This window comes from Echinops telfairi, unplaced genomic scaffold (assembly GCF_000313985.2).
Source record: "Echinops telfairi isolate 266 unplaced genomic scaffold, ASM31398v2 ScPeMD7_7469;HRSCAF=8507_1, whole genome shotgun sequence".
Taxonomy (NCBI): domain Eukaryota; kingdom Metazoa; phylum Chordata; class Mammalia; order Afrosoricida; family Tenrecidae; genus Echinops; species Echinops telfairi.
Genome location: NW_022111373.1, coordinates 128,002,661 through 128,016,719, shown reverse-complemented (window position 1 = coordinate 128,016,719; position 14,059 = coordinate 128,002,661). Strand labels below are relative to the sequence as shown.

Below are 14,059 nucleotides of genomic sequence, written 5' to 3'. Positions count from 1 at the left end.
ACACTCATACAAGATAAAAATAAACTGTTTTAGATAAGGTCAAAGACAATATAGAAAAGAAAGTAGTTCACGTCGCTGGTTCATCTATTCTATTAAAAGTAATGTCAACAATTTTGTCTTTTCTTCTTTCTTCTACTTTAATTTTGCTTGGTTGCTTATTCTTGATGAATAGTTATCTTTTAAGTACTGATTGGTAATTTCCAACTATTAGACAAAATATTAATTCGTTAATTTATGATCTGAGATGGAGCCCTGGTGGTGTACACTGGGCCGCTAATGTCCAGGTGGTCCATTAGAGCCCACCACCTGCTCGGAGAAGAAGGATGAGCTCTCTGATCCTATAAAGAACAAGTCTCTGTGACCTTCCTGGGCAATTCTAAGCTCTCCTGCAGGACACCAGGAGCTGGAATCCTCTTGGTGGATGTGAATTTTTGCTTTTTTCTTAGCTGAGTCAAAGAGACAAGGTCCTTATCTTCTCTGCTTATACTACAATGGAAACAAAACAGACAATCAATAATCAAATACCATTCAATGAAATATATGGTCAGGTTCTACCGTAACACTTACTTTTTAAAAATAAAAATATACACTAAAAGTGTGCACATGTCCAGTAGTTTCTACGTGTGTAGCTCAATAAAATAAGGTCACTGCGATCTCTATATTTCATGTCAATTTATTTTACCTGTATGAAGGTAGGGATAAAGTCCAACTTATCAGTCGGATCACAGCCCGATGAAGCCTCCTTACAGATCTGGCATTTTTATAAGACATGTGGACGAGAACTGAGTGAGCCTCCTGCTGCCCCCTTTCAGCTTCCACCTTGCCTGGATTGTGTTTCTGACTGTGGGGGTTGGTAGCCTGCGCATTCTGAGAGCTGTGACACCCTGCCTTGTCTCTGTAGTCTTGGCTCCGTGTGGCTCAGCATTCACCAGCCTGTGATTCCCCAGCTTCACCTACTGCTTCATCTACAGGTGCTTTTCTGGCGCAGCCGCCAGTAGCAACTGACCCAGATTCATATACATTTCTTTCTTGATATTAAGTTATTTCTTTTGTATAAATGAGTGGATCTGGTCTTGTTTCTCTGGAAAACTCAGCCAACCAAAGTCTTGCACTTCGTATTGCACAGTCACTGTTTCTGCTCATATTATTTCATCACCCTTATCTCGAATCCTCTGCCCTTTCTAGTTCCCGGCTGTGTTTTAGCCACGCTGCCGTGAGAGCGCCATATCAAGGAAATTGATGTCCGTTCATTGTGATGAACTATAATTTAGCTTAAAATGACTAATTTTTATAAGAGCAAGGAACGGAGACCCAATTTAATTCCGAAAAACAGAGATGCGCTCTCTCTTCCTGACGCTTCTCTCTTTATCATCGCACTATCTTGTGGTCTTATCTCGATTGTAACCATCATAGTGTCCAATTAGTCTATTTTTAAGATGCAATTTTTAATTCTATCTAAATGTATGTGTCTTCTATTTTGTCTTTGTAGAACACCTGAAACTATCGGTGAGACTAAGATGTAAGTATTGCATTGTTATTCGTTTTAAAGTGTTAGGCATTGTTGAGTCCATTCTGACTCATCTCAGCCCTGGTCCTGCACCATCATCGAAACCCTCCCTGTGTTTGAAACCATTGTCATAGCCACTGTCTTAATCCATCTTCTTCAGGGCCTTCCTCTTCTTCAAGGATTCCCTAATTTGCAAACATAATGTCCTCCTTTGGGGATTGGTCCATTCTGATAATCTGCCAGGAGTTCATGAGGTGAAGTCTCATCATCGGTCATCTTCAGAAATCATTTGGCTGGGCAGATTTACTGACCTTTCTGGTTATTCTTTGCCAACACCTTTTTCAAAGTATCTATTATTTTTCGGACTCCCTTATTCATTGCTAACCTCCTGTGGAATATTTGTCCTGTCTGTCCATTTGAATAGTTTATGAAATATCCTAGTTCCAAATCCAGAAGTCCTTTCCTGCTAGACTCCTCTTCACAACAGCCCCCCCCCCCGGCAAATTTTTTTTTTTTTTTTTTTTCTAAGCTCAAGTTCAAGTATAGATTTTCAGCTAGAACATTATTCCATCAAGTATTTGTTTCTTCTACATTTTTTAATTCTTTAGTATTCCATAAGGTACTGTGGTATACAATTTCCATTTTTTACATATATATATCAATGTTAATAAAATAAAGAATATAGATGCACTATTTTGCTGTAACCAGAAAATAGCATAGGAATTAATGGATTCAATATTCAGGCTATTGCTATAATGTATATCAGACCATCCTTATTTCAGGACTTACAAACCAAATACATACAGAAAACATAAATAGGTCCACAAAATCCAAAATAGCAAAGGGCAGAGTTACAGGATGAAACTAGCATTTTTTAAAACCAAAACATAGAATCTAAACAATATTCCACAGAACCTTCCTTCATTCATTGTTTTATGCATTTGTGTTCTCACAGATCAATTGGCAACGGAGGAAAATAAGCAGTTTATTTTTATTCAGAAACTCAAATCATTGTGCACACTTATGTTCAAAGAATCTTGAATTTCTCGACATGGGATTTTAATGTGCATCACATAAAGAAACAAGCAAAGGTGATGCAGCTTACATGTTGATGTTTTACTTGCTGTGTCTCAAAATTCATAATTCCTTTTAAAATTACTAAAGAGCCTCCGTATATTGCACAAATCCTTTCTTATTTTCTTCTTAATAATTAGCCATGTATAAAATAATTCATTATATCTGTATTTTGTGCTTATAGAGCATAATTACTTTGGCGATAATTAGATGCTATTTTTGCCTGAAGAAAATTTCATATTTCTTTCTGTTTGACTATTGGGTCAGAATTCTAAAGCTAAGTAGAAATGTGTATAATTATCCAGTGGATTTCAAAAGGTCTAGAATGTCTAATCAATCTAAGGAATGAAATGACTTTTCTTTTTCTTTTTCAAAACCTGAAAATTTAGAAAAATATCAAGCCCTTTAGACATAATTCAAACAAGGCATCATATTTTGATTTTCCTGACCTAGTTCTCATTTTCAAAATCTTTAGCTGTAAATGCTGCAAAAAGTAATATAGCAGTAAATAATATTTTTGTTCTACTCTTTATACAGCTGGGATTTTCAAAAGCAAATTTTTTGGTTAAATCTACATCATCTCTTCTGACATTTACTTCATTTATGCATTCATTAATCAAATATTCATTCTATGTATCAGATAGTCAGCTGGGTAATTGAATTTAAAAAATAAATATGTCCTTGTTTTGACTTTACATGTGAGAGAGACTAAAGGACCAGGTGGAAAATGCCACAGACTACTAGAATCAGTGCTATAATGGACATACAGTGTGAAAAGAGTAAGGCTGAGGGGGTGGGGAGACACAGTCTTCAAGCAAGGTTTCCTAGAGAATGTTTTCTTAAGCAACTTGCTACAAGGTCTGAAACACTTTGCCAGATGTATCAGGTAGAAGAAAAAAATATATAAAGAAGGAAGAAGTCCAAAGAATAGACATCTGAAAGGGCATGGATTATTCAAGTAAAAAACTGAACAAAATATTTTTTGAGAAATATAAAGCTGAAGGATAGAGACCAGATGGCTTAGATGAAGGAAACTCTTTATTTAAATGTTAAATTTGAAAGTAGTATGGTTGAGTTCCGTACAATGAAACAAAGAAGCACTTGACCAGAATCCTGTTTCTACCATATAATTAACTATTTGAGGTTGGATAAATCATTTCATAGCTATAAGACTTGATAATCATACTTGAGAAATGGGGATAAATATGTAGATATGCATTATATAAATTTGAAAGATTTAAGCATGATACAATTTATGTGAATAGCTGACTGTCTCATTCAACTTCAATTTCAATTTCAGCAGTCATCTTTATTATTGTGATTTTTCTTCCTACTATTTGGTCTTCATTACATAGGAAGATCATTTCAATAACTGCATAGAGGAATTGGAAGGGGAGAACTCCAGGCAAGGTAATCTTATCTTGTAGACTATTAAAACTATCAAATCTCCATTAAAAAGACAATACAACAATAACAGGGCAAAATAAATATGAACAAACTTAATATTAAAATTCCATGCAAATGTACTACTTGTATCATTGTAAGAAGAGGACTTCTTTGGTGGCTCATGATAGTACTCTTATTTTCCATGTGGGAGACGTAGGTTCAATTCCACGCTGTATCCCTTGGACAGAGCTACCACTCAACAACTATCAAAGTGGACTTGCTTGTTGCTGCAATGGTCATTAGCTTTCAGTGGGGCTTCTGAATGAGTTATACTAAGAAGAAAGGGTGAAATGAGTCAGAGAAAATATCTGTATCACAGTAGATCAATCCACAAGCATTTATTAGGCAATGCATGACAGAGTGGGGTAGTTCTCTGTTCCTTTGTTCTTAGCAGTTAATGGTAATCTTGATAAGAGTTTTACACACACACACATACATGCACACACATATTACAATAAACAGTCTGCACCATTTACCATTGGCTCAATTTCAGTGTATGACAACCACAGGACCTTGCAGTTCACAGCTGTGTAACCCACTGGGCAATAAGGGCACCTTCCTGAGATTTGCAGTTGGCACTATGTCCAACTCCACAGTTCAATATGTCACTCCTATAAGTACTTGTGGACAAGGGAGAATTCATGTGAGCAGTTTGTCAACCCGTGTCAAATGACAGAGTTAGGTAATAGAAAGTTGTTTTCTGCTTTTTGTTTTGTAGAAGTGCTCACCCAGGAGAGATCCTCAATGGATCAAACTTCAGGCTGCTAAATTCAAAATTGGTCATTCTATGGGAATAAGCCGAGTCTGGCTTGCTACTCCGGTATAGATATAAAGCCCCAGAAACCCGGGGTGGGGGGTGGGGGCGGCATTTCTACTATGTTCTATGGGATCATTTTGAGTCAGAATTGGTTTGGCAGCTTTTGTTTGTTTCCTTATGGTTAGGAGATTCTGAAAAGAAGTGATAGTGGAGGATACATACGGCAGTCTATTTTAAATTAGTTAACTTTTAGCTCTCAAGGACTTTTAGGTCACAATCAACATGCAGCTTCTGTCTGTGTAAAAAATCTTTGAAACAAAAAAAGAAATAAAAGAAATACATTTTATGCTCCTTAAATTTTCCAATTGTTATTTCTGCTGCTTGGTAGGCCTTTTGCAATAATGCCTTCCTACTCTATGATTCATTCCCTTCTTGAGTTGAGGGACCCTGTTTTGTTAAATTTGTGTACTCAGCTGCCAACAAAGTGCTTGGCCCCTAGCAGCAAAGTTATTGTGGAGTAGATAAAAGTTAGTCCTTCATTTTACTACTATAACCAGATAAAGTTGGTCTGAGGTATAAATCTAATAAGTTACTCACAGTTTTTACTTGAATGTCCAAATTAAAAATGAACTAATAGATTTCTTTCAGTTTCTGCCATAGTACAATTGATTTCACAAAAGTTTGCTGTGTCCAGAGTTATGCATCTTTTTCTGTGTTCATATTAAGATGCATTTCTCATTACGTATCACTATTCTGGTTATGTTCTTGGTATTAATTGTCTAGAAAAAGAATCAAGACCTAAGTATAAGTAATAAAAAGGAGTGATAATTATATATTACAGCACTGACTAAATCCAGCTGAAATAAAAACCTAATTTATATTTCTCATGTAAGCAAAACAGAATAGATATTTTATTTACATTTTTAAAGGATAAGACTCATATTTTCCTGAATTAATCCTTTATCATGGAAACCACTACAATTTCTGTCATTACAAGAATACAATCATGATATTATACTATGATATAAAACTATTTAGTGAATTTATTGATCCTAAGTCTAGTCTTTATAATTCTATTAATTTTAAAGTATCTTTAGAAGTAGAAAGCTCTTAAATGATAAATTATATGATTTTGCATATTATTTTGAAGAAAGAGAAATTCTATGTGAAAATTGATTTATGCATTTGCTTTTGAGCTTCTGCAATTCCATCTGTTTTTGTGGCATGGGGCCATATAATGCATAGGTCAGGTACTTTCAGAAGCACTTAGGTGTCCAGTAGAATTGTGCTATACTTGGCATCTTGTATACCTTGTATATCTGCCAATTGTGGAATGCAAGGTCTCTCTGCTCGGTTGGAGCCACCTCCTTAGTCCTGTTTGCATCTGTATATGATTTAAAGCCAAAACGGAATGGATGAACAATGGGAGGGGGTTAGGAAATTTGGTTTATGTATAGGGTTATCTTTATAAGGAACTTTAACTTGCAGGATGATGCCAGAATGAGAAATTAAACAGTGCTCACTAACATATTAGAAAATATTCCATTTTCAGAAGAAAAAATGTACAGATGTGCTCATTCATGGTTGTCATCAATGTAGAGGCTTAGAACGTGATTTTTTTTCAGATACTGGAAAAATTTACCTGAAAGTATACCATATAAGCTACTGCTAAAATTTTTATCTATGAAGTTACACTTCACCTAAGTCTGTGGCAGGTAAATTACTTATTTCTTCATTCATCTGTAGTTTAATCAAGTCATTGTATAATATGACAGCTCCTAATCTGAAGCCTCTTGAAAAGCACAAATGTATTCACTCAAAACCTGTGAAATACAAAGTGTATTCTGTTCAAAATATGATCAGAGCCTTAAATTCCCCATTATGCTATTATATTATGTGGCTATATTAAATTTTTTAATTATGGTATTTTACCTACTTAATTCTAACCATATTTTTCCTTTATTAATGCATGCTGTTCTGAAAATGTATACACATTGGATTCGCAGGTTTTACTCTGACTCTTGGCTTTACAAATACAAGTTTATATTACCGTTCAGAAGAACATTCTCAAAAAATGCCTTCAGGAAACTTCTCCAGCGCACGTCACTTCCCTCTGTCGTCACCATACATTCGGACATTTTAAGATGCTTTAGGGTACTCAGCTGGCATTGCCCTCATTGCATCTCTCTTGCAGTTCCATAATTCTGCAAGCATTCACAGAATGCCCACTAGGTGTCATGCAATAGCCTCATATCCTCTAATGAATTCCTTGTCTAAAATCTTCACTTATGTAGAGGGCAAGGGATAAGGATAAACCTTGTATAAAAAACAGGTAACTTCCTGCTAGACTTTTCTACGTTATGAAAACTTTTCTATTGGGACCGCTTTTACAATTGATTTTATCATGATTTCTTGCACTATTGATTTGGATTGACAGTTTAATACATTGATAATTGTTACATTAAACTGATATTTCTAGGAAATAGGTGCATTTTTCACACAGGAGAAAATATTTTAAATATAATTTTTTCTTATAAGCCCCCAGTTTTCTCTCAATTCTTCAAACACCATTTCAATATTAACTATATGGTAAATCCCAAGCCCAATTTCCAATAACTCAGCCGTGCAATACATCAATACCATGTCAAGCAGATGAGAAATCTATATACGCAAGCATCAAAGATAGAAATTAGATGCCAATACAAGATTGCATTTTCTTATTTTTATAACTTAATGCAATCATCACATACTAGAAAAACCCTGAAGTGGTACTCATTTTAACTAAGTATATCAGTCGTAAGATAAAAAAATAAAATTCAAGAAAAATTTAAATAACTTGATATTGTATTTAATGGAACCCTTTCTTCTGATGTAATCAAAATTATTTTGAAATCAAATTAACAAATCAATTTGTCTAACTCATATAAGATGAAGCAAAGCATGTAGAAACATTTGTAGTCAAGGTAACTAATGGGCAAAATAGATTTGGAGAAGCTAGGCCATTTAAGTTCCCCCTATTTCAACTCAGAACCCATAGTATGGTGCTTGAGCTGGTGAAATGAGTCTGGTCCTGAGAACAAAGAGACAGATAAATGCCCTTGAGAGCTAATTGCATTTAAGAGTAATGGAACAACTCATACCCCAAAGAACTGATCCTGGCACATATTTCTCAGGAGTGTATTCTGGTCTTTCTAAATGACATCTTAAGCCAGAGCACAGTAATAAGATTCTCAAATAACAAAGTGAACAGGGATTATTAAATTTTATAGACTGTTTTCATAACGAGACAAAAGAGCTAACTTCAACGATCGCAGGAATAGAGTGAGAAGGACAACAAAAGAATTTGGAGGAGAGAAATTATCATGCGTTATTTCATTCACAACAAGGCATCAATCACTGACCTTGGAGGGGAAATGTTTTTCAAATAGTTTCTTTTCTTTTAAACTGAGATTTAAAAATGAAGACACGTTTTAATCAATCGTTTATAATAAAAGTCTCACAGCCCCCTCATTTGCATTTTCGTGATCGCTGGTTAGTTCCATATTCGTTTCTTGGGTGAGCGATTGTGTTCACTTCAGTGACTGCGTCTTCTTCCACTTGTCATCAAATCCATTCATTCCACAGCAGTCACAGTTCTTCTCGGTGTAACTCAGACCTCAAGTTCCCATGACTCATGAATGCTTTTTGACATTCCCTCTTCCTAGATCGAATTCAAGGTCCTTCCGAATTGGAAGCACATAGCTCTTTGGTTTTACCCTTCTGCTCCATCAAATTTGGATTTCTTTATTTCTCTGGTGTTCGTGATCTTTTTCATATCTTTAATTATATGTAGGACACAATTAAGATGTCCAGTTACCCCAGTGTATAAATGGCTATTTTTCATGAAAAATTCTCTATTATTTCAATACATATTTATCAACAAAAATGACTTCACATTCTGAGAAGTTGAACTCCTAGTGGCCTTACTTAACCCCTTCTGCTCTCTTTATTGTTCAGTAATTTTACCTCCAGGGTGATTCTTCAATATCTCTCCCAGTAACCAAAAACCTTCTGCCAATTACATACAGTTCATTGCATTTAGTTTTCTTTAGTGATTTATTTTGATCACCTACCTACACAATTTTCATTGGTGCCTCACCCTCCTAAGAACCCACAAATAAGCACTTTTAGTGTCAGTATTTACATGTGATCTGGAAATTATTTTTTCTAGTGATTAAAATGAGTTGGGTTTTAGCAGTGGTATTGGTTTAACTGACTGTGTATGGGGCTACATTCTGTAAGCTAGCTGCTAAAAATGTGTTTTTTTATACCTTACTTCATTTCCAATGATGTTGTGGTGGCTCTGATATTTGGGTATTATAGATAGTTAACTAGTTGGGAGGCCTGGGGGTGTAGTGGTAATGCGTTGAGATGACAATGAAAGTTTTGAGGGCCACCTCCAATGTATGCATGATTCACATGAGGCATTTTCTATCCCTGAAATGACATTACTGGTTTCGGTTGCCGTGCAGACTCCTGTAGACTATTAAAATGGTTTCAGTTCTTAGTTTTTTTATGCATCTTTCACCAATATATTCATATAAAGGTAGACATTTTGTTCTCCGTGACCACACAGCCGTAGCAAAATTTGTAAACATACTAGTAGACCCTAAGGAGACACACCTTAGGAAAAGAGAGAAATTATCTTTCCAAGAGTCAACTGATCTTAGAAAAGTGTATGGTCTTGGATTGTAACAGCCCAAAGGTTCAGAGCTGAGAAAGATATGTTTTAGGGAAGAAATACTGCTGTTACCTTTCTGGACAGGATCGCATACGTCGATGACCGTATAGTAATGAATTAGAATTGCTGGTTGCTTAGCATCTTTGTCATGAAAGTTTAGATTGTCTTTGACATGAACCTTTTATCTGAGCACTATGACTAGAAGAGATAGCCCATTTAGAGTAGCAGCATGGGTCAAGGTGAGATTTTTTTCTGTTTGGACCAAGACTACCAGGAGAGCAGGAATTAGCAGGCTTCAGGATTTTACATTGGAGAAAGTAATCACTTGTTTTCATTTTCATCTTGTCTTAGAAATCGTGACCTGTGACTAAAAAAAAAACAAAGAAAGTTGAAACTAATACACATGGATGTCAAAAATCAATTGTTTCAAAAATCATCCTAGCAGATTAACAAAATAGATTGAAGAGGGGTATTAGCAGAGGAATAATCACCTCAAATTTACAAGTAGCTCATAAAATAGAATCAGTTAGTGTTAGGAATAAATTTGTTTTACATATGTATCTATAAACATTTTACTATGCCTATAAAATATGTGATTACATATATATGTAACCCAAAGATCAAGTGAAACAAGGCATATTTTTGTATTTCGAAATAGCAAGTTTTGCAAAGTAGAACAGAATTTTATTATAGATAACAGCATCGACTAACAGCAACCAAATATTGAAGACAATACTTAAAACAATTCCTTTGTGATTCAGTTATAACACAAGGTCAAGTGAAATTTATACAGATAAAACAACTGTGGATGCAATTTTACTTAGTATAAAAATCAAATGTAACTATTCAATGTTGTTTATGCTGCTTTTGACCTCAAATGATAATAAAAAAATGTTTCCATACAGCAATAAATAACTGGTCAAATAAAACAAAGAATTCAATGAAAGTTCTCAAGAGGACTGACATGTTACAATTTCTAATTTTCTACACTGAAAAACAGATCATTATTAGGTTTTAAAATGCACTCACATATCTAAATACTGCCCAAAGCAGAATGAGTCTTTAAACAATATTGTATTTTCTCATCGTTTAGCCAAATGAAACTGACAGAAAGAGGGATCCCTGCCAACAAGTCATTTATTCTTTTCTGCCTAAGAATGAGATGCACATTAGAAACCTCAATTCTGCAACTACTCACAGTTAGAGGATATTGCAGAGAGAATTTGACCTTCAGTACAGTGTTGTAGCCTATAAAAGTTTCGAAATGCTTCTTTGTGTGTGCCTTAGGGGTCAGTGACCCGAGGTAGCTGCATAAATTAAAAAATACTGCAACCAGGACTGCAGCTCATTTGTGTACTTGTTATTAAAATAAAATAAATCTGATATAAATATGTCTCTGCAGTCAGTGGACAGGCAAAGACAAGAGCCCTCGGTGTATACTTGCTTTAGTCTCCTTTGGGTGCCTTTAAAATTAGGTCAAATCAGAACAGTGGCTCTCTGAGGTCAGCTGAGGCTAGATTGATGGTAGGGATCACACAGGTGTAACCTTGGCAGATTTTGCTGTAAGTACGCAAGATGACCACAGGGACTATGTGTATATGTAAATATATTTAAGATAATGGGGGAAATGGACCTAGGTGCATATATTTACAGGTTTAGTAGTAGGGTGGCAGGTGGACATTGGACCTCCTAATGTGCATTCCCTTAAAGCAAGAGCACTTTGCTCAGCTAAATGGTCATTTCATGATACCCACCTTCCCGACATGATCGCTGAAGACAGATGTGTGCATAAGCAAATGTGGTGAAGAAAGCACATGGTGCCCAGTTATCAAAAGATATAGCATCTGGGGTCTTAAAGGCTTGAAGGCAAACAAGTAGCCATCTAGCTCAGAAGCAACAAAGCCCACAGAGAAGAAGCACACAAGCCTGTGTGAACACGAGGTGTTGAAGGGAATCAGGTAGCCGGCACCAAAGAACAAAACCCATCATTGTGTGACCACCTTCCCCACATAAATGCTGAAGACGAATGTGTGCATAAATTAGTGTGGTGAAGAAGGCTGGTGGTGCCCGGCTATCGAGACCTATAGCGTCTGGGGAGTTAAAGGCTTGAAAGTAAACAGGCAGCCATCTAGCCCAGAAGCAATAAAGCCCACCTGGAAGCAGCACACCAACATGTGTGATCATGAAGGGCCGAAGGGAACAGGCTTCAAGCACCAAAGGCGGAGGTGGGGGGGGGATCATATCATCATGAATGAGGGTACCGCATGATGGGGACCCAATGCCCATCTTTGGACAACTGGACATACCTTGCAGAGGGGTAGTTGGGTGGAGATGAGTCACTCAGGGTGCAGTATAGCAATAATGAAACTCACAACCTTCCTTTAGTTTTTAATGCTTCCTCCCCCCAACTACCATGATCCCAATTCTACCTTGCAAACCTGGTTAGACCAGAGGATGCACACGGTACAGATGGGAACTGGAAACACAGGGAATCTAGGACAGATGAACCCCTCAGGACCAGCGGTAACAGTGGCGATACCAGGAGGGAAGGGGGGGTAGAAAGGGGGAACCGATCACAAGGATCTACATATAACCTCCTCTCTGGGGGATGGGCAACAGGAAGGTAGGTGAAGGGACACGCAGGGCAGTGTAAGATAAGATATAATAATAATTTATAAATTATTAAGGGTCCACGAGGGAGGGGGGATCGGGTAGGGAGGGGGAGGGGTAAAAGGAAAATGAGGAGCTAATTCCAGGAACCCAAGAAGAAAGCAAATTTTGAGAATGATGAGAGCAACAAATGTATAAGTGTGCTTTACACAATTGATGTATGTATGGCTTGTGATGAATTGTATAAGCCCCAATAAAATGATTAATAAAAAAATTCACAACATTAAAAATTGCATTGGTGAATAAATGGACAGAAACATATAAGCAAGAATTAAAAAAAAATAGTATTCTTATGACAATGCCCCTACTCATTCTTCAAAAAGAAGTAAGGGCTGAAATTTTGTTGAGAAGTCTTGCTGCATCCACCCTACAGCCCTGATCTTGCCCGATTAGACTATTTTACACCCAAGACTCAAGGAACACTTCAAAGGATCACGATTGGTGACCTTTGAGGATGCAAAAACTGTTATTTTGAAATTATGTAAATAAAAAGTGCAGAATTATCTTGGAGAGGGTGAACAAGATGAAAAGTCCATCTTAAGAAATATATAAATATGGAAGGAGGATAAATAAATAAATGATGGCTTCATATTTTGATATTTCATTTGTAGTAGTAGTTTTGAGATAACATCTTATTCCTCAAAGGTTAGACTTGTTTCTGGGTAGATCTGAGGTGCTGATTCCGTGCTGGCACCATCGTTCTCTTGCCACCTTTAGTTTTTGAGATGCAGAACATACTCCACGTGCCACCCTTCCTTCTGCTCACCCACAAAAAATGAGGATCTTCTAATGTAATATTAGCGAGCCTGAGATAAGGACAATGGAAGATGGCTTTATTTAAAGTAGCTGGGTTTGTATTAAATATCAACAGTGCTAATCACATGAACTTGGAATTTTCCCCAAGTATCACTTCACTTTTGTCAGGAACTGAGTAGCAGGAAGTTCCAATTCCAATTACTATTATTATTTTTTTAATCTTAAGAGGGGGGCAGAGACAGCAGAAGAGTCCTGGTAGTTATGCATGGGACTGCTAACCACAAAGTCAGTAGTTCGAAGCCACCAGATTCTATGGGTGAAAGAAGGGACCATTTACTTCTACTTCTGTAAAGGGTTACAGTTTCGAAATTCACAAGGGCTGTCCTGCCCTGTCGTAAAAGGTATTCAAGAGTCAGAAATTGGCGCAATGGCAGTGAGTTAGATTTATTGGTTGAATTTTTACTGTAAATAAGGGTTCGGATAACATAGTGGGGTGTGTGTTTGACTGATAATCACAAGGTCAGCTCTTTGAGCCCACCAGCACCTCTGAAAGACAGAGAAGAACCTGTCTGCTACCAAAAAGAGATACACTTTCAGAACCCCACAGCAGAAAATCCACTGTGTCTTCTAGGGCAGCTATGCATCCTCCTTGAATGACTGGTAGTGAATTTGATATAATACCGAGATTCAAAAGTTCTAAAACCCAAAATGGGTCCGCCAGAGTTCAAATACACTAATGAAAATGTTCCAGTCCCATTATAAGTTGGTACAACTTCTCCACCTCTGCACAGAGACTTAAAAGAAAGGTCAGAATTTTTTTTATAAAGAAGCTAGAAGTCAACCTCACCTTGGAAACATTTAACATGAATTATCCATTGACTTCTGGATATTAAAACATGTTGTGAAATGTTTACTGCAAAACCGAGGGAAACTTTTACCTCTTAAAAATATATATGTGAAAATGGCCATGACACATACAGTTTCCACACTCTAAATTGCTCTCATGCCTTCATATATGTTTTTCATGTTTCTTTTTTATTTTCCATTTTTGTCGAGTTATGTCTGGCTTTGCTGTATCTGACTTATAGTCCCTGTCTATCCTGAGTAGACATACCAAAAAGAAAAACCC

General features: G+C 36.5%; 1 protein-coding gene across 1 annotated transcript in view; it reads right to left on the bottom strand.

The window, feature by feature from the left end:
- Positions 1 to 9,799: 9,799 nt before the first annotated feature.
- Positions 9,800 to 14,059, bottom strand: part of LOC101650495 (cadherin-10) — a 158,717-nt gene continuing 154,457 nt past the window's right edge. Inside the window, exon 11 of the mRNA XM_045285131.1 lies at positions 9,800 to 9,871. Coding sequence (XP_045141066.1) covers positions 9,852 to 9,871 — 20 coding nt within the window. The 3' untranslated portion in view covers positions 9,800 to 9,851. The remainder of the gene's footprint in view (positions 9,872 to 14,059) is intronic.